We start from the raw sequence: 25,864 nt of genomic DNA, 5'->3' as shown, positions 1-25,864 counted from the left end.
TATTTTCTTTAAATAGCGAGGAACATTTAAAAATATTTTTAAATAGATACATATATTGTGATAGATTTAAAGATATTTCGTTTGAATAGCGAAAAAAATTATATGTATCTACCTTAAAATATTTTAAGGCAGATACATGTAATGTGATAGATACATAGATATTTTATTTCAACAGCGAGTAACATTTTAAAGTATTTTAAGAAAAACATTAATGTATGATACAAAAGTTTTATTTCTGTAGCGCGGAAAAATTTAAAAATCTTTTAAGATAGATACATCTGATATGATCCATAAATAAGTTTTATTTGAATATTAAAGCAAAATTTTCAAATATTTTGTCACCCACTGCCGTATGATAGGTAGATAAATTTTAGTTCTGTAGCTAGGTTAAATTTTAAAACATTTCAATGGTAAACACCCACAATATGATTGGTAAAGTTTTAAAATATTTTAAAACAAAGGCATAAAATATGATAGGTATATAGATAAGTTTTAATTCAGTAGTGTTGTAACATTTTAAATATTTTGAAACAAATGCTGCAATGTGATTAGATAAATTTTAGTTCGGTATTGAGGCAACAGTTAAAATATTTTAAGGCCATTACGTTCAATATGATAGAGATAGAGATCAGGATAAAGATAGAGAATAGAGACAGAGATAGAGATAGAGATAGAGATAGAGATAGAGATAGAGATAGAGATAGAGACAGAGATAGAGATAGAGATAAAGATAAAGATAAAGATAAAGATAAAGATAGAGAGATAGAGACAGAGATAGAGATAGAGATAAGGATAGAGATAGAGACAGAGATAGAGATAGAGATAAAGATAGAGATAGAGATAGAGATAGAGACAGAGATAGAGATAGAGATAGAGATAGAGATAGAGATAGAGATAAAGATAAAGATAGAGATCAGGATAGAGATAGAGATAGAGATAGAGATAAAGAGAGAGATAAGGATAGAGATAGAGATAAAGATAGAGATAGAGATAGAGATAAAGATAGAGATAGAGATAAGGATAGAGATAGAGATAAAGATAGAGATAGAGATAAGGATAGAGATAGAGATAAAGATAGAGATAGAGATAGAGACAGAGATAGAGATAAAGATAGAGACAGAGATAGAGATAGAGAGATAGAGATAGAGATAGAGATAAAGATAGAGATTATCATTTTTAAATTATACGATTTTAGCTGTTATAAACCAAACCTAAATGAGTTTCAAATGTCTTTTAGGAATTTTTAAATTTTTCAAAGAAGGTACAGTTTTCTTCAAGTACATACACATAAAGTAAACATAGAGAAAATATTGTAAAATATTGAATCCATTTTTTTTTTTTTTTTGGATATTTTAATGTATACCATGACTGAATTCTCTGAATTAAAAAAAAGGATATTTTTGAATTTATGTTTATCGGTATTACGATAATTCAAACCGCACTAAGTTAAATGGCAGAAATTTAATAATGTTCTGACTCCAAAACTGTAAATTTCTTTCTAACTATAGATAAAAATCAATCTACTGACAAATTGTTTACCTTTCCATACATTTGCAAGATGCATGGAATGTAAAATGAATACTCAAACGCAACAAATCAGATAAATGAAATTTGGTACACGGTTTTATCACTAGAATTGTAGATCTGCAACATATTGTGACTCAAATTTTTTAAAGTGTTGGCTGCCCATTCGTGCTTTATGAACTTGAGAACTCAAAACCCCAATAAATTAGAAGTTTAATACATAATTTTTTCCAAAAAGATTAGTAAAATGCATCTGATTTCAGGATTAAATCCATAACTAAATACGTTAAAAGGTAGTCTATGGTTTAGATTATTTATATGTTCATCTATAGCTGAACGCAAAAACTGAAAAAACATTAACCGAAATTTATATACATGGTTTTTTCACTAAATTATAGATCTATAATAAAATTTTGAGCCGTTAAGTCAATAATATATTTGTATATCTTCCATATATTGTTATAATCATGATCTATTATACCTGTTGTTGGCACTTTACAATCCCCCTGACAGTTATCTCTCAGTGATTTAAGCCGAGTAAGTGTCTCTTGTTTCTTCAATAGCGTCAATTAGGGTCAAGAGAACGACTTAACTACTTCAAGCGTCACAATCCATTTTACGGGGTGGACTTCATTCATACATTTCATTCACACATCCACAGATCGTAATTTAGACCTGAATCAGAAAACGATCACTCCTGAACCAGTACCCCCAGTGGTATTACTCTCAACATGGAGAACTTTGCGACCACGAAAGATTTATACATGCGTCAGTCACCACACACATGGAGAGTCTTCGGCCGCCAGGGTTCGAACTCACCTATTATACCTAAATATAACCAACGGGAATGGTTTCCTTAACACTTGTTCGCATACTTTTTAATAAAGTATCTTATTCCAGAGAATGTCTTTCATGGCACAGGCGTACAATAGTTATGAAATATTAACTTTTGTCGTGAATTCAGCATTTTTGTTGAATCTATCGTGTTATCCGTGGCGAATTATTTGGCGATTAATCCTTGACATGCCTTAATAATATTCAAAAATCGAATTTGTGTTTTAGACATGTTTTTCTCAGCCGATTGAAATAAAAATTTGACACAAAAGCACACTTGCAGTAAAGTGCACAAACACAAGGTCAACCTCTTGTTGTATTTAACACAAAATTTAATAGGTGTCTACTCTGTAAATATAAATTCTCTCTACCGAATTTTATCCATCTAGCTCTCTTCGTTTTGTAGTTATCATGTTAACTTATATTCGAACAGCCAGACAGACTTCCTCTCAATGGAGTTTGTTCAAAATGTGATAGAAGTCTTTAAATTCGGTGTAGAGGCTGTATACCAAATTTCATCTATCTAGCTCCAAGTGTTTTAGAGTTATCTTTGTCACATACAGATATAGGAACAGCATCCAAAAATGTATTTTTCGAACTTAGGGTGGTCTAAAAGGTGGAGATTCGATAAAATCTCTCATGTTATCATGTGTCGAATTAGAGGTTGGAATCTCCTTTAAATTCTTCTATTACACCCCATCCACCCCCCAAAATTTTTAATCCCACCAAACTTTTATTAATCATAAAACTCATTTTTAACGTATATTTATGAGAAAAGTTCATTATAATCCAGGGGAAAGACACTTTCACAATGCGTGGGAGAGGGATATGATGATACGTAACCCCTATCTAGGTCGGAGTGATGAATTATTCAATCTGCAATTCTCTTACTTTTCTCAAAACCCTCTCAAAAAGTTATTTAAATTTTTAACTCAGTTAAAGAATATTACTGGCGATGGAAAAAGTAGATTGAATCCTTTTTTCGCTCATCCCACACAAATGCATTTCGCTCTTCGCATCAGAACTTTAAACAAAGAAAACTAGAAAGCGCATAATTGCATTATGCTGATCTGTAGCCCGTATCCTTTATGATCTAATATCTTTATAGAACTGGGAAGATGAGAAGAGAGATGAATAATATCGTTCGGGGGTTGGGGAGGAATGTAAAAATGGAATTTTTGATTTAATTAAAATATAAACAATATTTAAATTTACACCAGATTAAAATTTATCTGAATGTAATTCAATAAAATAGCAGTATCAAAATGTCGGTATTGTAAAAAATACAAAATTTAAAAGAGATTTATGCTTTAATTCGAGACTTCAATAGTAATACGACAGCGTTTTAGACTCGATTCCTTTACTTTCATTTTATTTTAAAAATACACTCTGTATTATATAGTAGCGATAATGTGCACACAAACTAAAATACTAAATGAAAAACATTTTATGCTTTTAGTATTGCAACAAAGTAGATGAATATGAATCCAGTAGCTAAAAACAATGAAAAGTTATGTTATAAATTACTATAATAAAAAACATTTATTGGATTTTTTTTAAAAATAGAGAGGAAAGATATAGAAATAAAATTCATATCACTGACGTTTTCTTTTATTTTAAAATGAGATAAAAGTGATTTTTGAGTGAAGACTAGTGATTTGTACTATAGTGAAACAACCGTATAATAGGTTATTTTCTTCCATTAGGGAACAACAATTTTTGCAAAATTAATGGTGCATCGTAATGTAGTGAGTCAACCATGTAATCAATTATTTTCTCCAATTAGGTAACAAAATTTTATGTAAGACTAGTGGTGTTTCATAATGTAGTGAGGCAACCGTTTAATCGGTTATTTTATCCCGTTAGGTAACAACATTTTTTGCAAAACTAATGGCGTTTCGTAATGTCAAAACCAACCGTATAATCGGTTATTTTCTCCCATTAAAGAACATTTTATACAAGACTAGTGCTTCATAATGTAATGAGGCAATTATATAATTAGTTATTTTATCCCATTAGGGAAAAACATTTTGCGCAAGACTAGTGCTTCGTAATTCAGTGAAGCAATCGTGTAATCAGTTATTTTCTCCTATTAGCGAACAACAGGTTTTGAAAACTAATGATGCCTCGTAATGTAGCGAGTCAACCGTGTAATCAATTATTTTCTCCCATTAGGTAACAAAATTTTATGTAAGACTAGTGGTGTTTCGTAATGTAGTGAGGCAACCGTGTAATCTGTTATTTTCTCCCGTTAGGTAACAAACAATTTTGCAAAACTAATGATGTTTCGTAATGTCAAAGTCAACCGTATAATCGGTTATTTTCTCTCATTAAAGGACATTTTATATAAGTTTAGTGCTTTATAATGTAGTGAGCCAACTGTGTAATCAGTTATTTTCTCCCATTAGGGAACAACAGTTTTTTGGCAAAACTAATGATGCTTCGTAATTCAGTGAGGCAACTGTGTAATTAGTTATTTTCTCCCATTAGGGAACAACATTTTTTTGCAAAACTAATGATGCTTCGTAATACAGTGACGCAACCGTGTAATCAGTTATTTTCTCCTATTATGGAACAACATTTTTTGTAAAACTAATGGTGCTTCGTAATACAGTGAAGCAACCGTGTAATCAGTTATTTTCTCCCATTAGGGAACAACATTTTTTGTAAAAGTAATGGTGCTGCGTAATACAGTGAAGCAACAGTGTAATCGGTTATTTTCTCCCATTTGGAAACAACATTTTTTGTAAAAGTAACGGTGCTTCGCAATACAGTGAAGCAACAGTGTAATCGGTTATTTTCTCCCATTTGGAAACAACATTTTTTGTAAAAGTAACGGTGCTTCGTAATACAGTGATGCAACCGTGTAATCGGTTATTTTCTCCCATTTGGAAATAACATTTTGTAAAATTAATCGTGTTTCGTAATATAGTGATGCAACGTGTTATCGGTTATTTTCTCCCATTTGGAAACAACATTTTGTAAAATTAATCGTGCTTCGTAATACAGTGATGCATCGTAATACAGTGATGTAATCAATTATTTTCTAGCATTGCGAACAACATTTATGCAAGATTAGGGCTTCGTAATACGATGAGGCAACCGTGTAATCAATTATTTTTTTCCATTAGGGAACAATATTTTATTCAAAACTAAAATTTCGGAGATATAAAGACAAAAAAATCATTTATATACAGTATTACATTTTTCAATTATGATTTTCACATATCCACGAAAAAAAAATGATAGTTAACCCTTTTATAGATTTGATTCAAAATGTGATGCATTTAGCAGCTATGAGTATAAAACAATATGCTAAATTTAATCTCTCTAGCTTTTTTCCGTTTTGGGGCTATTGCACCACATGCAAACTAATAGACAATTAGCTTTCTTGTGAACCGATTTCTCTTAAAATTTAATTGATATCTGCAGTTTTAATACTATCACTAGGAACCAAATTTCATCTGCTGAGTTTGAGTTATCAGATCACATGACAACATGGAGGTTTGACATACAGGTCTTCTTAAATGGATTTGTTTCAAAATTTGATATATATTAACAAATTCGGTGTACAGTCCCTATATTAAATTTCATCATCTAGCTCAAAGTGCTTTCAAATCATCGTGTTAACAGACATAAAGACATAATTCCAAAAACTGTTTTTTTTTTTTTTTTTTTTTTTTTCCTTTAAGAATTAGATTTGAAACATCAAAATATAGAGTTCAAATTTTAGACGATTACAAAAATTTCTCTTTGTGTACCTCGCATATGAGGAAGTAAAAAGTTTTATAGATCAAAACTATTATACAAATTTGGCGTCTAAAGAGTTTACCTGTGTCAAATTTGGAATGAAATTCGTTAAGAAGTGGCCGTATATTGGTCTATTCTTTTCCATGTATGTAAATATAATCTCTAAAGCGTAGATTTAAATCAATTAAATAATTTTTTAAGTAATATTGTACTATAATTGTAGTTCTGTGTTATCTGTGTTATATTTTAATTTCAATTTTTCGGAAAAAAAGGCGTCTAAAATAAATATTCGGTTCTCTAGTACTTGTGCATTAATCGTATCCCAGCAAATAACCACCAAATTGCGGTAATGTCGGCAATTACAATAATTCCACTTTGTATACTTCATTCTCGAGAAAATAAAAAATAATAAATGAAGGATTGGTTAAAGCCGAGCTATAACATAAGAAACGACCCTAAAAATTAGAAAAATAAGATTCGCATTAAAAAAATAAATCTTCTTTTCGTTTAGTTAGTGATAGGCTTAACATTCTCCTGACCAAGATCCTAACTATTCCGGCAACGGCTTAAAAGGGACATAAATCTAATAAATCAATCGATCAAACTAACACTAAACCCTGGATTATTATCACTAGTAAAACAAAAGAAATTAGTTGTCTTTTTTTCTGTCTCTTCCTTCTAGTTTTTTTCCCCTTTTCATTCTTTCTTTTTATCCATGGGTATTCAAACATTTTTTATTCTAAGCTTGTCTGGTAACATTTTGTTTAACTGGTTCTCATTTTTCAGATAAAAATTTTGAGTTTCTCTTTCTAAAAAATATAAGCTAAAATTTGAACTTTGTTATGAAATGCATTATACTGGGGATATTTTCAGTTTATATATATATATGTGTGTGTGTGTGTGTGTGTGTGTGTGTGTGGTATTATTCTCTTCAGAAGTCTTCTAACTTTGTAACAGTAATTCTAACTTTGTATCTACGATTGAAGTTTCGAAATTTCATTGTGTTTTCATATTGCAAACTAGCAGTCTTTGGCGACCAGCTTTGTTCACCAGATATATTGATTCAACTAAATTTGGGTCCAATCTCTTAGATATTAATTGCTATTTACGGTTATCTGAAATTATTTTTTGCCTTTAAATTGTGATAGACGTTTAAGTCAGGATATATTGATAACCTTACATTTGTTTTGTATATGAATCTTCCAAAAGTTGTGGAATTACATGACGTCATATTCGTATAAAATTTAAATGTCGGTATCACTTAACATTCAATTGTACATTGTCTTAGCAACGACTTTGATAAGTAAAATATGGTATTCTGTCCTGCGATAAAAATTTTCTATATGGATCAAATTTTTGATTTAATCAATAGAAAGAAAAGACAAGACCCGGAATCCAAACTTAGTTACCTTCATTATATTAAAAACCACAAAAACGCGTCCACTGTGATTTCGCTGCCATCTCAATTATATGTTCAGAGTATGCAGAGGAGTATTAGCGGAGAATAGAAAAAACGGTGCTAGACTGTATTAGTAGCTAAATGTATGAAATTTGGTATGTAGCTTTTTTTTTACTAAATTTCAATATTTGAATCAAATTTAGAACGAATCCGTTTCCGTTTATCTGTTTGTCAATTGTGCCCATGTAAATACGCCCAGGAACTCAAGTAACTACATAGATGAAATTAAACATATAAATTTATCGTTCGAATATTAAATTTGTATCAATTTTTTAAAACTCATGCCTTCAAAAGATATTCCATTATTCGATTTGTATATTTGCAAATATATGAATGTGTGATTTAAAAAAAAGAGAATACTATAATATATGAATCTGTATAATATATAAATATAGAATATAAATTCGTCACCAAATTACAGATATATTATCAAATTATGAATCTACTCAGTGAGCAAAAAAAGACATCTAAAACCCAAAATCAGTTTTCTTCTCTTTATTATGATAGACAAAAAACGCTAGATTGTTCGGATGCATGAGAAATCAAAAGAGAAAACACTCCAGCCAGTTTCTCTCTCCATAATCTTATGTAAATATTGTTCATTTTAAAGGCAAGCTTGAGAAGAGAGCAAAATTTATTTTTTTTGACATATATGTAATTAATCATGTTTAACATAATTTTACTTTCAATACCTCTTTCAAATCTATATATTTAAAATAAATTATAAAACCAAACAATTAGTTCCCTGACACTGACCATTGGTCCTATTTTGCAAATTTTTATTTCATACTCGTCAACTTTGGGGGCCAGCTAGTTCGTTGGAAATATTTGTGAGTTGTATTTAATTTCAAATAAATCGCTTAAATGTAATCTCATGCCCACCATTTCGCTAGATTTACACATATTAAACCCGTGTCCTACTCAAATTCTGTTTATTGTGTGCATGAACTTTTCCAATTGAATTCTTCTTAATTCTTCCAAGGTTTTGTAATTGTAATCTTTTTCATTGGTCTTATAAACAACCCAGACATTAAACAGAATTCCTGATTCTCAGTTTTCAGCATTAGAAGAAAATCATGCGATTAAATATTTCATGAAAAAATGAAAAAAGTGTGAATTTCGGGGAAACAATGTTATCTATTGTTAGAAATTAGACAAAATAAATATTTTTAAAAAATTGCTAACATTTAGAAAAAAAATTTGCACGATTATTTGATTGCTATCATTAAAAAAAATATTTTTTTAATTTTGAAAAGGAATTATATTTATTTTTGTGCAGTAATATTTTCTTGAATAATCACAGAAAAACGCCAAAAACTCAGCTTAATTTTTAATTAATTATAATTTCAAAACACTTTCGCTGAGGTGGATTTTCCCACTCACCAATATATATCGCAAATTTAATAGCCGCTGGTCAAATAGTCTGGACTGTAAAGCGCCTATGCATATGCATACACACACAATCATCCTTATTATTAATACAGATCTTCCTTCCACAACGTCCTTATTATTAATACAGATCTTCCTTCCACAACGTCCTTATTATTAATACAGATCTTCCTTCCACAACGTCCTTATTATTAATACAGATCTTCCTTCCACAACATCCTTATTATTAATACAGATCTTCCTTCCACAACGTCCTTATTATTAATACAGATCTTCCTTCCACAACGTCCTTATTATTAATACAGATCTTCCTTCCACAACATCCTTATTATTAATACAGATCTTCCTTTTACAACATCCTTATTATTAATACAGATCTTCCTTCCACAACATCCTTATTATTAATACAGATCTTCCTTCCACAACATCCTTATTATTTATACAGATCTTCCTTCCACAACATCCTTATTATTTATACAGATGATATCTAATGATCGTTAGATACGTCATCAATGGGCATCTGACCCTCAAATTCCCTATCTTTAAGAGAGAATTCAAAAACACTTCTTCGCTATACATTCTCTGTTGTGGAGGGAACACAACAGACTTCCCCCTCATCAATTACTGAAACTATTTCGTCATTTTATTTGAGAGGTCATAACAACTGGATGCATCATCGATGGTCACCTGTCTCTTCTCGCCCCCCATTTTCTTAAAAATTCCCCACAATACATTTTGGCACAACCCAACCTCAACAAGTGGATCGATTTCGTCAATTCATTTCACCACTTTGCATGCATATTAACCTTCAGAATATTCAATGTTCGTTTTTCTATTATAACTTAAAATAATGGTTTTGGCATAGATATAGTTTTAAATCATGAGATTCGGATTCAAAATTGTCCTAACTATTTTGGATGAATTGCTCCAAAACGGAACGTTAATCTTTCTGAGCTAAGCTTGTATAATTTGAGCGCTGCTTGTAGTAATCTCTTCGGGTCAAAGTGATCACTACACCCGAATGATCAGTAGTGATAACAGCAAAAAACAAATCACACAATATCATTATTATATTTCATTCCTATTGTTAGAAACAGAAAATTCAATACAATGTACATGACTGAAAAATATTTATACATTATATTACACCGTAATTTTATTTATATTTTCTTTAAAAGCTATCGAGACTATTGTATTATTAAACGTTTTTACGAATGATGTTCAGCAAAGACTTCAGCATGGTATTGTACTGCTTTTCTTAGGGTCGAAGGGGAAGAGAATGTTCACCAGCTGATTGTGGTTTCTCTACTTGTCAACATCATCATCATCATCATGCTGCACATCATGCTGCACACTGTTCATCTTTTCAATTCATCTATGTTTGACAAATTCTGTGGGGATTTTTTTTTTTCAGTTGGCTCCCAGTTTACGTCAACGTTGAACCTTATCTCATAATCTTCTTCGGAAAGATCTGCTGACCTTTTTATGAATCAGGAACATCTTCTTGATTGGTCCTAGTAAAATTTCCATATCGAACCTCCTGGACATTGAAATTAAATACTACAAACGATTTGTTGATCACTAGAACCGTTGGCTTTTCTATATATTTATATATGGATGATCCCTCCATCACAATTTTATCGGTACAACAAATTGATGATTACATCTGTGACCACTTCAAGCGGTGACTGATATAGCTAGCTCATCAAATAATATAATTCATTTAAGTCGGTTAATATTGTTAAATTAATGTCATTTATATAGTGCGCTGGAACAGTTAGTCGTCGAAGGCAGCGAACTGTTGACTCATAATTCAAATTTAGAATCTTCGCACTCATAATGTGTCTTTGGAAAGGAAGTTCATTACTCACACATATCGGTTTTGAATGGGTTAACTCGCACGCATCTAAGGTCACAATAACAAGTCGCTTAAATATTTCCCGGAAGCAGTGCCTTCACTTCATTACCCATTTCTAATTGAGTCGAGAAAAGAATACTTCTCGGTTAATTGCGAGGCCGAAATCCTTTCGTGCGGGGCCTCCGTCGGCGCAAAGCCAGGCCCCGGTGATTAACCGTTTCGGCCTGGAAATCCTCCCCAACTCGTTAAAACTCGTGCGCCGGGCAGGATTTCCGCCATTTGCATAATGCCCTACGAACGATTCCAGAGGATGAAGAGGTGCTTGTGAATCCCCGTTAGACTCAAGGTGGAATTCTTTTCAAATACTTTTTTTTTCTTTTCTTTACTCTTTGCATTCAGTTATTGTAGTGTAGTTGCTATCAATCTTTTAGAATAAGAAGTTCTCAAACTACTTTCAATGTATTATTAATGATATACTACATTTTTTAGCAGAATTTTTTATATAAAATGTTATAAATGAATGCTCAAAATAAATGCACAACAATAGCTCTTTTAATATTTTTCTTAATATCTACTAGCCTTCTTTGGCGACGAGATTATTCACTGTGAATATCAGTTAAATTTAATCTATATATAAAAAACACTAATGTGCGTGGCACAGAAATTGCTCTTATTACTTATTGTCGAATGGCAATTGTCAAATGTAAGCACATCATCGTACAAATTTTAGACTGTCCCTTTAAACATTTTCTACAGCTGCATTGGGCCGGCGTCCTGGCCTAGGGATAGCGGGTCTTCCCCGTAATCTGGGGGTCTTGGGTTCGAATGGTTGTTCTTTACCCTGTGTTCTATCTGTAAGATGTGCGGAAGAGACCCCTCCCCTTGTAAAAAGGGGTTGTGCAAGCGAGTATGTGAGTGTCATCTTCAGATGAGCTAGAAGTCAGACTTCTGCCCTCGGGTGTTCAGGGGCCTTTAACCTCAGAAGCTACTGTGCAAACTCGGCTTAAAATCTCTGACTTTGTCAGCGGTCTTGCCAATGGCAAGTGCCATAAGTAACAACAACAACAGTTGAATTGAATCCAAAGCTTCGCTTAGCTAATTAATGGAACTCCAAAATATTGTTAGATGTGTTCTGGAGAGATTTCGACGTATCACCAAAATACCCATTAAGTCGAAGGAAAGAAGATTTAAAAGAAATCAAGAAACAGGTTTCAAACATAAAGTTTAATCAAGCTCACAAATAGGCTTAACCATCGCTTAATTGGCAATCGTTATTCATATCTTCCTAAACAATAATCTTACAAAATTGGTTTTCGTATTACCTTAAGACTCAAAAAATTAACTTTTTTCATGATTCCAATTCCATCTACGTTCTGTTTTTAAATTAGAGTAGATAATATTCAATTTGTTATTCCTTATTTAATAATTTCAATGTCTTTAAATATCAGGATGGAATTCAAGTCCATCCACTAAAACATTCAGTTGTACGCTTTGGCTTCCGTAATAGGATTATCACTTCTGTCGGGATTAGTCCCCCTTCCTAGCCCCAGATGGCAGCACATTCCCATTGTCTTGAAAGTTATTAGAAAAGATTTATTGTTTGCTTGGCAGTGAAGAGAAGAAGACGTTCTCGTGGAGTGTGAGCGATGAGTAGATTTCGAGGAAAAGAAGAGCAAATTTGTTTTAACAATCACGCAAAAACCCAGCGAGTTTCTCGTGAAATTAGTAATTTCTGAAGAAAATAATTTTTATTTTTTTAAGAAATATTCGTAACCGTGATATGGAATTCCTTATCGGAAATTGTATAAAAATTAGTGAGTGGATCGAAGAGAATAAGAAAACTGTTTCCGAATTTTTCTTGTATAGAATCTTCTCTTTTTTGCAAAAACGGAGCACAGGGTATGTGCTTTCGAACAGTGCAGAAATATTTCTTAAGGAAATGTTCCCAATATTCGACATTTATTTTCCCTTCTGTTTTTATTTCGCAGTATATGCCCTTTTTAGCTTGCATTTAACTGATATTTTTCAATCATAACATGTGATAAAATAACTAAAAATTTAATGGATACCATATTAATCATTTCACAGCTTAAAAATCAATAATGTGGGCAAACAAGCTGGTCGCCAAATGTGACTACAATCAGTTAAATCGTTTAGACATAAACGTCCATGATATCTTCAAATAAGAATACATTAAAATTTTGTTATTTTAATAATCTTACATACGTTCTGTTCATTTTGAACCTTCATTCTGTTCATTAAGAACCTTCTTAATAGAAACCAATCCCGTGACACACAGTTCTATTAAAAATGAGGTAAATTTCACAGTATTTTAAGTTCACTTTCGTATTTTTCATGTAAATATACACAGATATTAAGCAGAATTCTTCCTCTTTAGATTTTCACAATGAAAGAAAAATCACACGATTAAATATTTGATGAAATTATGAACATAGTTTGAATTACAAGGTAGCAGTACAATCTATAGTTCAATGCGCATGTTAATCTGTGTACATGAACTCAAAAACACGATGAAACAAATGGAATTGATATGGAATACATTTTTATTATCAGAATCATAAACGTATATTAAAATGGTTGTAAAATCTATTTCCGGATTGACTGTCTATCTGTCTGTATTTTAGTTTATAAGGTGATGTTGTGGTTTCATGTTTTCGTGATAATGTAAAAACGCAGTAACCTAAATGCTTTTTTTAAGTATATATTCTTTCTTTATATCAAAATTGTAATCATATATATAATTTCAAATTAGATTCTTCAAACATAGATTGTCTCGTAAAAATCGCAAATTTAAAAATTGAAAGAACTAGATCAATATTTCGTTTTATAATCAGAAATCTACATTGTATTAAATTTTGAACTTAATGCGTCAACGGGATCTGTCTGCCCGTTTTTTTTTTTTTTTTTTTAAATTCTGAATTTGGGTAGGGAGGGAATTTGCTAGAATCTACAGTATTTATAATAATGTAGCATAAACAGATTATGTATATCTATTTTTAAAAAGATACATAGATTCTATATATCTATTTCTATAAATCCATTTTTTAAAGACTAAAAAGATAGAAAATATTTAAAGTAAGAAAATATTTTATCATTAAATTATTAAAAATGCATTTTTAGTGTTTTCCTACTACTAAAAGTGTATTTTAAAATATTTTATTTTATTTGCTAATAATTTATTTGCAAAAAGAAAATGTTTATACTCTAGATAATAGAGCAATATTTTAATATGACGGGCAGTTCCCGGTGATAATACAATATTTTAATATTTTCAGAACTTAATAATCCCTTAAACATTAATGGAACTAAATTTTGGCTCCGTAGTAATGGTGTTATGTAGTAATTACTATGGAAAACAACAAATATGATAATTAAAACAAACAATAATTGTCTACAGCTGTCTGTAACTCTAAGTAGAATAAATAAATCCTTCGTCATTATCAAATACAAAACTCCAACATCTGTTTTGGTGTCTATCAACTGCAAAAGATTTCCTTTATGTATAAATTGACTGATTAATCGATGTATAAATAAAGCTAAGCACGTATAAACAATTAGTTAGAAGATCTTTATCTTCGCATTTTATTTACATTTTTTTTCTGCAGGATTATAGCAAAAATCAATCAGCTGAAATCTGCAATTTTTGTTATTTCATGTTTATGCTGATTCATATAATTCTCACTTTAGCTAGAGGTTATTGCTAATACTTTCTTTCAACATTATTTTTATTTTTTATTTGGTGTCGGAATTTTTGATTAAAGCAGACGATAAAATAAATTATAATATTAAAGGAATTGCTTCTCATCTTGAAACGTTTTCTATTTTGCAGCTAAGCGCCCCCCTGTCGAGGAGACGGCCAACTTCTTGCAGGCTTTGCTGGCCAACCACGGGCCCAATTACCTGGAAAAACTATTTGGAGCCAAGGCTCGCGACGCTCTCGCGCCCCTCGGAGGAGTCAACAAAGTGGCCGTGGCCCTCTCTGGTAAGTCTATTCCTTTTTCCCTCATTAGCAGTCACTAGTCACAATGATGTGAATAATTATTTGACTACGAAGTGTTATGCATTCTAATCTGATGTAATTTACGTTGTTTGCACCGGAATACTTGATCGTATGGATATTGTCCATTCTAATTCGTAGCTTCTAAACTTTCAGGAAAAAAGGATTATATTTTATCTTCTTTGAGTTAAAAAAATACAGCGGGAGTGATCGCTCCAAAACTTTCTAGGATACTCCCTAATAAACTTGTCATGCCAGAGAACGCCTTCCATGGCACTGGCGTACAATAGTTACGAAATATTAACTTTTGGCTTAAATTTAGCATTTTTATTGAGTCTATGGTGTGATGCTTGGCGAGATATTTGGCGATTAATCCTTGGCATGCAGTTATTAGTATACGAAAATCAAATTTGTGTTTTAGAAACGTTTTCTCAACTGATTGAAATAAAATTTTAGCACGTAACTGTATTTGTAGTCTCAAATTCTCATACTAAATTTGATATATTTAATTCAATGCGTTTTTGAAATATCGTGTTTACATACTTCTCAAAGTATAGACTGATAGTTAATCCATAGTTGAATTTGGCTCAAAATTTGGCTGGTGTCTACATTACAGATGTTAAACATGTGTATTGAATTTTATATATCTAGCTCTTATCGTTTTGTTGTTGTCGAGTTAATTTATATTCGAACAGCCGGAGAGGCGGACTTCCTCTGAACAAATTTTACTCAAAATTTGACAGATATTTGCAAATTCGGCGTAAAGACCATTTACCAAATTTCAAAAGTCTAGCTCAAATCGTTTTTGAGTTATCTTTGTCACGGAGAGGCAGACAAACAGACGAACATTTTCCAAAAATGAGTTTTTCGAACTCAGGTGAGTTTAAAGCATGGAGATTAGTCACAATCTCCAATTTGAATTTTTTAATAATTACTATAATTTCTCTATACTACATTTATGAGAAAGTAAAAATTTACTGCAGAAAATGTCTAATATACATAATTATATTACAATACATATAATATGATATTACAATGTCTAAATATTCATACAGCTATCTGGACTTATTATTCATACTAGCCGCCTTTGGCGACCAGCCGGTTCGCCAATCTTAATGTTCGTTAAAATTTTAATAATTAAATATTTTATGCAATTCCAACTTTAATAGATTCTTCAGCAAAATATTTTAAAACTTCAAATTTTGATAGTCATATAATTCACTCATAATATTATAAAGGCCTTCAGTCATAACGTGATATGTATCTCTCTAATTTTCTGTTACCTCTCGTAGAATTTATGCTTTAAATTAAAGTGTAAAGGATTAATCTGCAATTAATATAATAATATTTTTTTACTGAAACAAAGCATTTTTTTAATAATATGATTACTGATAATAGAGTCACTGAGCGTTTAAACTTTATGGGCACTAAAGAATATCTTTCTTAATTTATGTAATATCTCAAGGATTTGTCAACAAAATTTTCTCAGATTCATCATGAACGGATCGATTCATTAACAATGTTTCATTTTAAATGCATCAAACACTAAGAAAATAAAATGAATCGTTTAAAATAATCGGTCGAAAACAGGTTTAAAAAAACTACTTAAAAAACGATGTACTTAAAACTATAAGCATATACAAAAAATATATAACTAACATAAATACAATTTACTTACAAAAGCATACAACTAACCTAAAAGTAATTTAAATCGTCCGTTGATAATGGTTGCCATGCCAACAATCAGAACACAGTGCGCATGCGTGAATTTTCTTCGCTTTTTACGGTAACGCAAATGCGTGAATTTTTCTACGCCAGTTGGGGTAACGCTATGCAGATTATACATTTTTAATTTCCTTTATTCTGTGTTATTTTAATTCAAAAGTACTTCAGAATTAATCTGAAACATGGATTAATTAACAATGTTTCATTTTAAATGCATAAAACATTAAGAAAATAAACAGAATCGTTTGAAATAATCCGCCGTAAAATGTTAACCCTAGCCTTATTACTGTTGGGAGAAAAAAAAAACTAAAGCCTTACTCATTTGGCGGTGGGGAAAATGGAAGATTTTTTTGGCGAAAAAGTTGGCGGTGGGGAAAATGGAAGATTTTTTTGGCGGGAAAGTTAGTTTTTAATTAATAATTAAAATTCTAATTAAAATTTCAAAAAAAGGGACCCCAGGTGCACATTCCCGACCTCTAAGGTATACATGTACCAAATTTGGTAGCTTTATGTCAAATGACCTGACCTGTAGAGCACCAACACACACACACACACACATTGAGCTTTATTATAAGTATAGATATAGATTTAGTAAGCTATTTTTTGTCCATTATTATTTTAAACAACAATAACTCCATTCTTTTACGATTAAAACTATTCGATGCTTTGAATTTCATTATCATTGATGAATCAAACGACCACTCGAGAAAGTATTGCTTCTTTATTGGCTGGCCTTCCTTAGGAAAGCCTTCGAAAGGGTCTAAAACCATCTACAATAGCGATATTGAAAGCTTCATTACTCGGTCCGTTTTCGTCGCAGCCATTTCTTTTATTTAAAATATTAGCGGCGCAAGAATATATTACGAGACATGATCCATAGGACTAGGGACTATATAAAAATGTAGATTTTGAAATTTTTCCAGAATTAAATATTTTTTTATTCAGATAATGTAAAATAAAATTCTTTACGTGGTTTAAAGCATTTCTTCCATTTGAAAGTATATATTTATTCCTAATGCTTAAAAATTCGTCTGAAATAATCAAATCTAGTATCAGAAAGATTAATAATTATTCTTAATAATTAGTGCAAAAATTATTTTTAATAAAAGTGTTTAAATTTTGTATTTGAGAGGAGATTCTTAAATAATTTATTGCAAAGAAAACGCTATCAAAAGTATACTATTCGACAGTGGAAATTTATTTTGATTTGACTATTTTGAATAGATGTTATTTAATACTTTTTGGTACATTGTATCATAATTGCACTTAAAAGTAAATTTTTAAAATGAAGGAATCAATTTGAAACATTTCACTTAGTGCTATGATATTTTGAACTAGAGTTTTAAATATTCTTTAAATCTTTTTTTTAATTATTAGTTACTATAAAATGAAGAAAAAGTTAATATTTATATTATAAAATGAGTTAAGACCAATATCAAAATTGTCAATCGTCTGTTGTAAATTAAAAATGCTGTATTCTAAATTGCATTTTTAATTTTCAGCAAACGATTTTATCTTGCAAATTTTTTCGATATTTATATTTATTTATTTCGGTATTTTTCGTAAATGTTTTCGATATTGATATTTTATTTTCGATATTATATTTTATTTAAATTCTTCACATGATTTAAAGCATTTCTCCCTTTAAAATTTTTTTTCTTCTAATGGTTAGAAGTGCAAGCAATATTTTTTTTTTCTGCATTTGCGACGGATTCTAAGTTAATTTATTACAAAGAATGCTCTGTTAGAGGTATCCATCCACCACTGGAAATTTATTTTGAATTATCTATTTTGAATAGATGATATTTAATACTTTTTGTATATATTCTATTATTACTGTAGTTAAAAGAAATTTTCAAAAATTATCTAAAGATAAAGTAATCAATATGAAACATTCTGTTTTGTGCTATCATATTTTGAACTGGAGCTTTAAATATTCCTTAATTCTTTTCTGGATTGTTAATTATTTTTAAATGAAGAAAAACTTCTCTTATACTAAATGCGTCAAATCCAATGTCAAAATTGCAAATCGTTTGGTGAAAATTAAAAATGCATTTTTAATTTTCTTCATACGATGTTATTCTGCAAATATTTTTTATATTTATATTTTATTTTTATTTTTTTCATATTAAAAGATTTAAAATAGAATTTTAAGCAATTTTCGCATTTATTTTCTGTATTTTTTTATTTATTATTATTCAAAGCTATTTTAAAATAATTTTTTTTTTCATCTAAAGATACAATTTTCTAATATTGAGAATATCATATTGGATTATTTCTTCTAAAATTGACTGAAAAATTTATTCTTAATTTCATTAATAATGATTTTAAAAAGTGACAAAAGTAATAAAAAAGGAAAACATTTAATAAATCGACCTAAATCTAATTTGCGATTAAGACAGGAACATTTTTCTTTAAATCTCTAACATAGTCTCAGAAGAATTGGATCAATTGTTTATCGATAAATCAATAATAACATTACAGGAAACATTTGTTCGAATAACAAGAAAAAATAAAATTCAGCAACTGATTACAGACGAGTAACTGAACTAGCTGAATTTAAAAAACGAAAGCATAATATTAAAAAGAAAGTAGAAATGTGTCACTTAATTTGTATTTATTTCCTCCTATACGAAGTATACTAAGAGAAAGTATTACATTCATTTAAAAATTTTGACGAATCTCCCCGTTTCACAACTGATTGAAAACGAAAAATATATTTTTGATGTTATACTGACTGTCTGTAAACACAATAACTCAGAAACGCATTGAGCTAGACATATTAAATTTGGTATATGGTCTTTACGCTAAATATGTAGATTTCTGTCAATTTTTGAACCATTCAGAGAAAGTTTGACTAATCTTCTGTTCGAATATCAGTTAACACGATAGCTACAAAACAATGTGAGATAAATGGATAAAATTTGGTGCACGAATTTAACATCAAAATGTTGATAAGTATCAAATTTGGAATTAAAATCATCAAGGAGTTACCAATCTGTTTGTCTGTACTTCTGCACACATATAAATAAAAAAATGTATCAATTTATATATATAAATTTAGTATTTGAAATGTAAATCCATATAAGATTTTGAATCTTATCTGTCCAAGGGTTGACCGTTTGTCTATCTATACTTTCATAACCATGTAAACGCTTTAACTACATGAGCAATAATTTAAATAAATGAAATTTGGGATGTGATTTTTGTGACTATATTCAAGTTCTAAATCAAATATTAATTTCAATCATTCAAAAAAAAGCCGTTCAAAACACATGTTCAATTTACTTTTGTATTAACCGCATCATAGCATTTAATCACCTAACATTACTCACTATTAGGCTCTTTCGTAACTGTTATTCGTTGGGGACATGAGGTTAATAACATACAAATATATTTTTTTTGATATTGTGCGAGAAAGTTTCTGGAAAACCACTTACATTGGTTTATGGGAAAGAATCATAAATAAAGAAAGGATTGGAACATTTAAAACTTATTTTTAAAGTTATTTACTCTTTATAAAAATATGATACCATTTCTTTTTTCAAATTTTTTAATCTTATCTAGTATTTGTGTTTTCAACAACTAATTTTTTTTATTTAATATGAAGCCTGCAGTCAACAATTAGGCATTTTTCGGTAGAAGGTTTTAATGATATCTGACATAATATATTCGGTTTAATTTCGAACACATTGCTTGTTCAAAACTTAAAAAATGCCTTTGTACTATCGTGAAATTTCAGTAAATAACGACTAAATAACCTGTCAAAATGTTGCATTTACTTATGGATGATATTATAATAGTATTTACGTATCAGTTACTGAAAAAGGAAAATAAAAAAATTCAAAATTATGTCATTCTGATATCAAATATTGCATACAACGAAGTATTGTAAATCAACTTTTTTTTTTGTTATACTTACAAAATTTATATTGCATTTGCATGCATATTACATTCATGTGCTTACTATATTTACATATGTATTATATTACTCGGTAATATATTTAATATCTTTATATCATTTTATACTTTTCCCAAGTACTTTCTTACATATCATTACGGAAAAAAATCAGTGCCATAGGTGTACGGTGAAAAATGGAACAAGCTCACTAACGAATAGTAATACAAAAATGCAATAGCTAAACACAACCAAAGTGCAAGCGAAATAGAACGTACAATAAACAACAGCGTACAAGCAGTAAATCATTATTAAACAACAAACCAACATCACTAAGAGCTCATGGAAAATTCACTGGAAATCAACATTCCGAAGAGAGAATTCACTCGATTCTTCTGTCAATTCGGCACTCTCTGCTCTGTGCTTCTTCTCTTATAACTCCTGTAACCAGTATAGTATATCCTGATATAGTAACCAGGGCATCGAATGTTCTAGAACAAATTTCGGAGCTCCAGTCCTAATGAGTTATCGCCAAGATTCAACAATATTCAGAATCCTTTATTTTTGTCGTCAAACGGTGCCGAGCTTGGGAGTCAGTTATCTGGCATAAATTCAGTAGCCTCGAATGTTCTAGAACAAATTTTGAAGCTCCAGTCCTAATGGAGTTACCGCCAAGATTCAACAATATTCGGAATCCTTTATTTTTGTCGTCAAACGGTGCCGAGCTTGGGAGTCAGTTATCTGGCATCCTTTCAGTAGCCTCGAATGTTCTAGAACAAATTTTGAAGCTCCAGTTCTAATGGAGTTACCGCCAAGATTCAACAATATTCGGAATCCTTTATTTTTGTCGTCAAACGGTGCCGAGCTTGGGAGTCAGTTATCTGGCATCCATTCAGTAGCCTCGAATGTTCTAGAACAAATTTTGAAGCTCCAGTCCTAATGGAGTTGTCGCCAATATTCGCGAATATTCAGAATCCTTTATTTTTGTCGTCAAACGGTGCCAAGCTTGGGAGTCAGTTACCTGGCATCCATTCAGTAGCCTCGAATGCTCTAGAACAAATTTAGGAGCTCCAGTCCTAATGGAGTTGTCGCCAATATTCGCGAATATTCAGAATCCTTTATTTTTGTCGTCAAACGGTGCCAAGCTTGGGGCTCTGGCATCCATTCAGTAGACATTTCTGTAAAACTCTTTACCTTACCCTGAAACTAACTGAGCAAGGAAGCAACATTACAGATTCGTAATAATATTTTGACTTCACTTTGATGAACATTTAATTGAAACCACTCAATAGCAAAACTAATTTTTTATATACAAAATTTTATTTAAATTAACCGTTTATTAATTATTTAATTAATTTAATTAACATTTAATTCAGTAGTCACTTGTATTTTTAGTATTTACCTACCAGAGATGGGTACTGTTCAGTCAAAAAGTAAACGGGTTGTGCATTTTCAAATAGAATGTAAGAACATATAATTTTATTTTTTTTAAATACTAAATAATGAAAACACTATCAACTGACCCTATTTTGCATTACTCATGACATTATGAATGTCATTAAAAAACAAAACCATCCAATCAGTTCTAAAATGCTGTCATTTGTTTTGGTGTCTGGTGATTCTGATAGTATTTTTATTTGGGCGAAAGTATAATAATTAATAATAAAATCCTAAATTTCCAGCTTCATTTATGCTGAATTATAGTAAAGATTAAAGAGCTGAGGTCTGTGATTTTTATTATGTAAGTTTGCCTTTTTTTCCCGAACAGAACCCAAAAGAGTTCATAAGCACACATACGGATAGCACTAAAATACAAAATCATTCAGAAAAAATTACAAAACTTTGTGCTCTTCGGGACGGCAAAGGACTTGATAAAAGCTAGTTAACGATATTTCCAGTCAATAAGAATACTGATAGATAGCGGTATCAAGTCGCAATTTGTTATATTCTTTATGCACGGGACAGTTGAAAATTACTCAATTATTTTTTCAGTATTTTCTTTTATTTTGTATTCGACAACTCCTGGTAGTATATCACTATGATTTTAAAGGTTGGTTTTAATTTGAATACTCAGGAGCATTATGAACAGAGAAGATCCAATTGCATGAAAACAAAAATTAGAGAGAGAAAAAATGGCACGATGGAAGACGAGAAAAAGTCAAAAGAATAAAAAAATCAGTTTTGAAATCTCTACTTTACATTTTACTTGCACTTTTTAAGCTTGTCTGTAGCAAAGGCTATGAGTAGAATTCTGCTGATTCATATCATTTAGACTTCATTTGGAGATCATTCCCAATATTTTCTTTCAATATTATCTTTATTTTACATTTGGTATCGTAATAATTCTTGTGTTATTGGATCACTATTTTTTTCAAATCAATTTTAGTGATTAGTTTTGATGTGAAAGTTATGGACATCACTGCAAGAAAAAAAAACTTTTAATGTTACTACATATTTAGATTTAAAGCGTATCATAAACTATATATTTTATTTAATCTATTAAGCACTTTGACTATGTGCATGAGATTTTCTAAGACAACTTTGATTAGTTAATCTGTGGCAAAGATATAAAAGATATTGCTGACTGGACAACAATCAGTCTAGATATTTTCAAACACATCTTCTGATAATAATACAGAAACAAAAAAAAAAGTAATTCAGAAAATAATGTTGTTTTTGGCATTTTTTTTTTTCGTGACAACGATATTAGCCAGTAAACAGCAAACGATAAAAAAAAATAACTTAAAGAATAACTGAAAATGAAGACTTATTAAAAAGAAGAGAGAGGTAAATTAGTAAATTTGTTGCAAACGATTTCTAGTAAAATTTAATTTCTATAAAAATAAATTTTATGGTGCTTGATTTTCTAATTTGGCTCTTTGCCAAATCAAAGGAGAAGTATATCCTGCGGATTAGCAAAGAAATACTTGAGTTACCCTGGAATAAATAAAAAATTATTGATGAAAAGATTATTTTGATCATTCTTGTTACAACTTAAAGGAAAATATCCGAATAATGACTTCAAAAAATTGTTTAAGTTAATGAAATTAAAATATTGTAAACAGAAATTTTAGCTATAATTTTTTAAATTTTTCTAGAAAGGAAACTATTTAAAAAAATATTGAAAATTCAATCAAATATGTCAGAAATGTTAAACAAAAATTTTTGTGCAATAATTGTTTGTTTTTTGGATGGTACAAACATTTCATTTAACCACCATTAGAAAATATATTATGGGCTAATGCATGCTAAACATTATCCGAAACAATACAAAATCTTTAATAAAAATTTTGCTACTTTAAATTTTAAATTCCAGGTGCACTGAGTAACAATTACTATTACCTTTATGCCAAATTTCTTGGCTGTAAATGCGATAGGTTGTCTAAATACCAAAGAACACACATGAATATGTATACGCTCCAACACTTCCTTTTATACCTTAACTTAAAATAAATATTCGTTTACAAAACAGAAAGCCAGAGAAAATTTCATCATTAAATATTAAATGTCGATTCAAAATCTTTAAGTAAAAAAATAAAGTATTTTCAAACTTGTTTAAATATTTGCATTGATATGTACAAAACCAAAATGTGTAAACTTTTTTTTCTAGAATAGAATTTCTTTATTAAAATATGAAAATGAGTTGAGAAGTTTCTTTCCTTTAAAGCCTTCGGGTAAAATCTTATAAACCATAAGTCAACTTTGAAAAGCAGAACAATCTTACATAATTTATTTTTCTAGATTGAAGCTAATAAACTGAATCCCGATAGTAAGACCATAAAATCAAAAGCTATTGTTTAAATAGACAGTTATTGCAAAGAAGAGGAAAGAAAATGGCTTTAGAAAATGTGAACAAATCTAAAGATTTTTCAGGTTATTTAAAGAAATGTACTCAAAGGAATTTGTGACTTTCCAAATTAAATTAGGAAAACACTGAAAAGTCTTTGAACTTGGGAGATGTTTTCAAATCTCATTAAAATTGCCGCTATTCAGATTGAATATAAAGTAATGATTTACATCAAAGACAGTAAACTCAAAAGTTTTCTTTGCACAAAAATTTAAAGACTATGTGTGTGTGTGTGTGTGTGTGTGTGTGTGTGTGTGTGTGTGTGTGTGTGTGTGTGTGTGTGTGTGTGTGTGTGTGTGTGTGTGTGTGTGTGTGTGTGCGTGTGTGTGTGTGTGTGTGTGTGTGTGTGTGTGTGTGTGTAATGATATTTTAAACTCTTAACTTAATCCAAATTAATTTCCAAAACGTTATCTTAATTTGGCCCATCGTAACTTCATTCTAAAATGTCCTCTTATTTCGTGATCCAATTCCACTTTCGGTTTAAATAATTCCTCTATAAAACTAATGCGCCATCAGTGCTACGTCTCAAATGAAAGTGATCCCTTTCGGTGCCCTTGAAAAGGTGTCAAAGGTCACCACGTGTATTGGCGTGTGGCCAGAAATCCTATCTTATATAAGACTAGTGATCATTTGTTTCGCCCCTTTTTCGCTTCTTCCCTTTTCTTTATTTCTGCTTTTGTGCCGCGCTGCGCCTTCTTGTAAATTACAGTACACTCCCGATTAACCGCGGAATTGGGTGGCGCGGCCGCCGCGGATGACAAAAATCGCGGATAATCCGAAAAAAGCTAAAAACGGGTATAGCAAAAGAGAAAATAGACATTCCAACTTTGAAAAATCGTTTTATGTACAATAAAACGTAAAATAAACAGCAGGAAATGTTTAACTAACCCTTAATATTTTAGTATATCACTCAAAACTAACCTAAAATGCATTTTGTTAATGAAAACAGAAAAGTGCTTTGTACTTACGAGAGGCGTCAAGGATACACAGAAAAATGAATACATATGTACTGTTTTAATACTGTAATGTATTACGTAATTACAAAAGCATAACTGTAAAACTACACCTTTTTGAAGAAATCAGTCATTTGTGTTTGCTTCTTGCTTTGAAAGCATTTTCTCTTTGCTTGGAAGCAAAAAAAAAAACTTAGTGCGGCAGGCGCGGATAATCGGGAGTCTACTGTATCATGCCTGCCATTCGAAATAGAATAAAACAAAATTTAAAAATGCAACGTCACTTCACTGCGTTAAACCTGCACTCTGCTTCAACCAAAATAATATTACATATATATATATATATATATACACTACAACGATTTACAGTTTTCTTTCTTATTAGTCTGTTGGTCTGCTGAGCAAACCAGCAGGAATGGTTTCTCCAAAACTTTCTCGCATGCTCTCAATAAACTCGTCACGCCAGAGGACGCTTTACGTGGCACTGGCGTACAATAGCTACGAAATATTAACTTTTGGCGTGTATTTAGCCTTTTTACTGAATCTGTCGTGTCATCCTTGGCGAGTTAATTGGCGATTAATCCTTGGCATGCATTAATAGTATCCGAA

At 30.5% G+C, this 25,864-nt stretch overlaps 1 protein-coding gene across 2 annotated transcripts in view; it reads left to right on the top strand.

Moving 5' to 3' along the window:
• Positions 1-25,864, top strand: part of LOC129975136 (IDLSRF-like peptide) — a 225,037-nt gene that overhangs the window by 194,362 nt on the left and 4,811 nt on the right. For both annotated transcript variants that reach the window (XM_056088088.1, XM_056088087.1), the window contains exon 3: positions 14,665-14,817. In XM_056088088.1, the coding sequence (XP_055944063.1) occupies positions 14,665-14,817 (153 nt within the window). The remainder of the gene's footprint in view (positions 1-14,664; positions 14,818-25,864) is intronic.

Source organism: Argiope bruennichi, chromosome 7 (genome assembly GCF_947563725.1).
Source record: "Argiope bruennichi chromosome 7, qqArgBrue1.1, whole genome shotgun sequence".
In the NCBI taxonomy this organism is placed as follows: domain Eukaryota; kingdom Metazoa; phylum Arthropoda; class Arachnida; order Araneae; family Araneidae; genus Argiope; species Argiope bruennichi.
The sequence above is the reverse complement of the archived record's forward strand: the minus strand, read 5'-3'. Positions and strand labels throughout refer to the sequence as shown.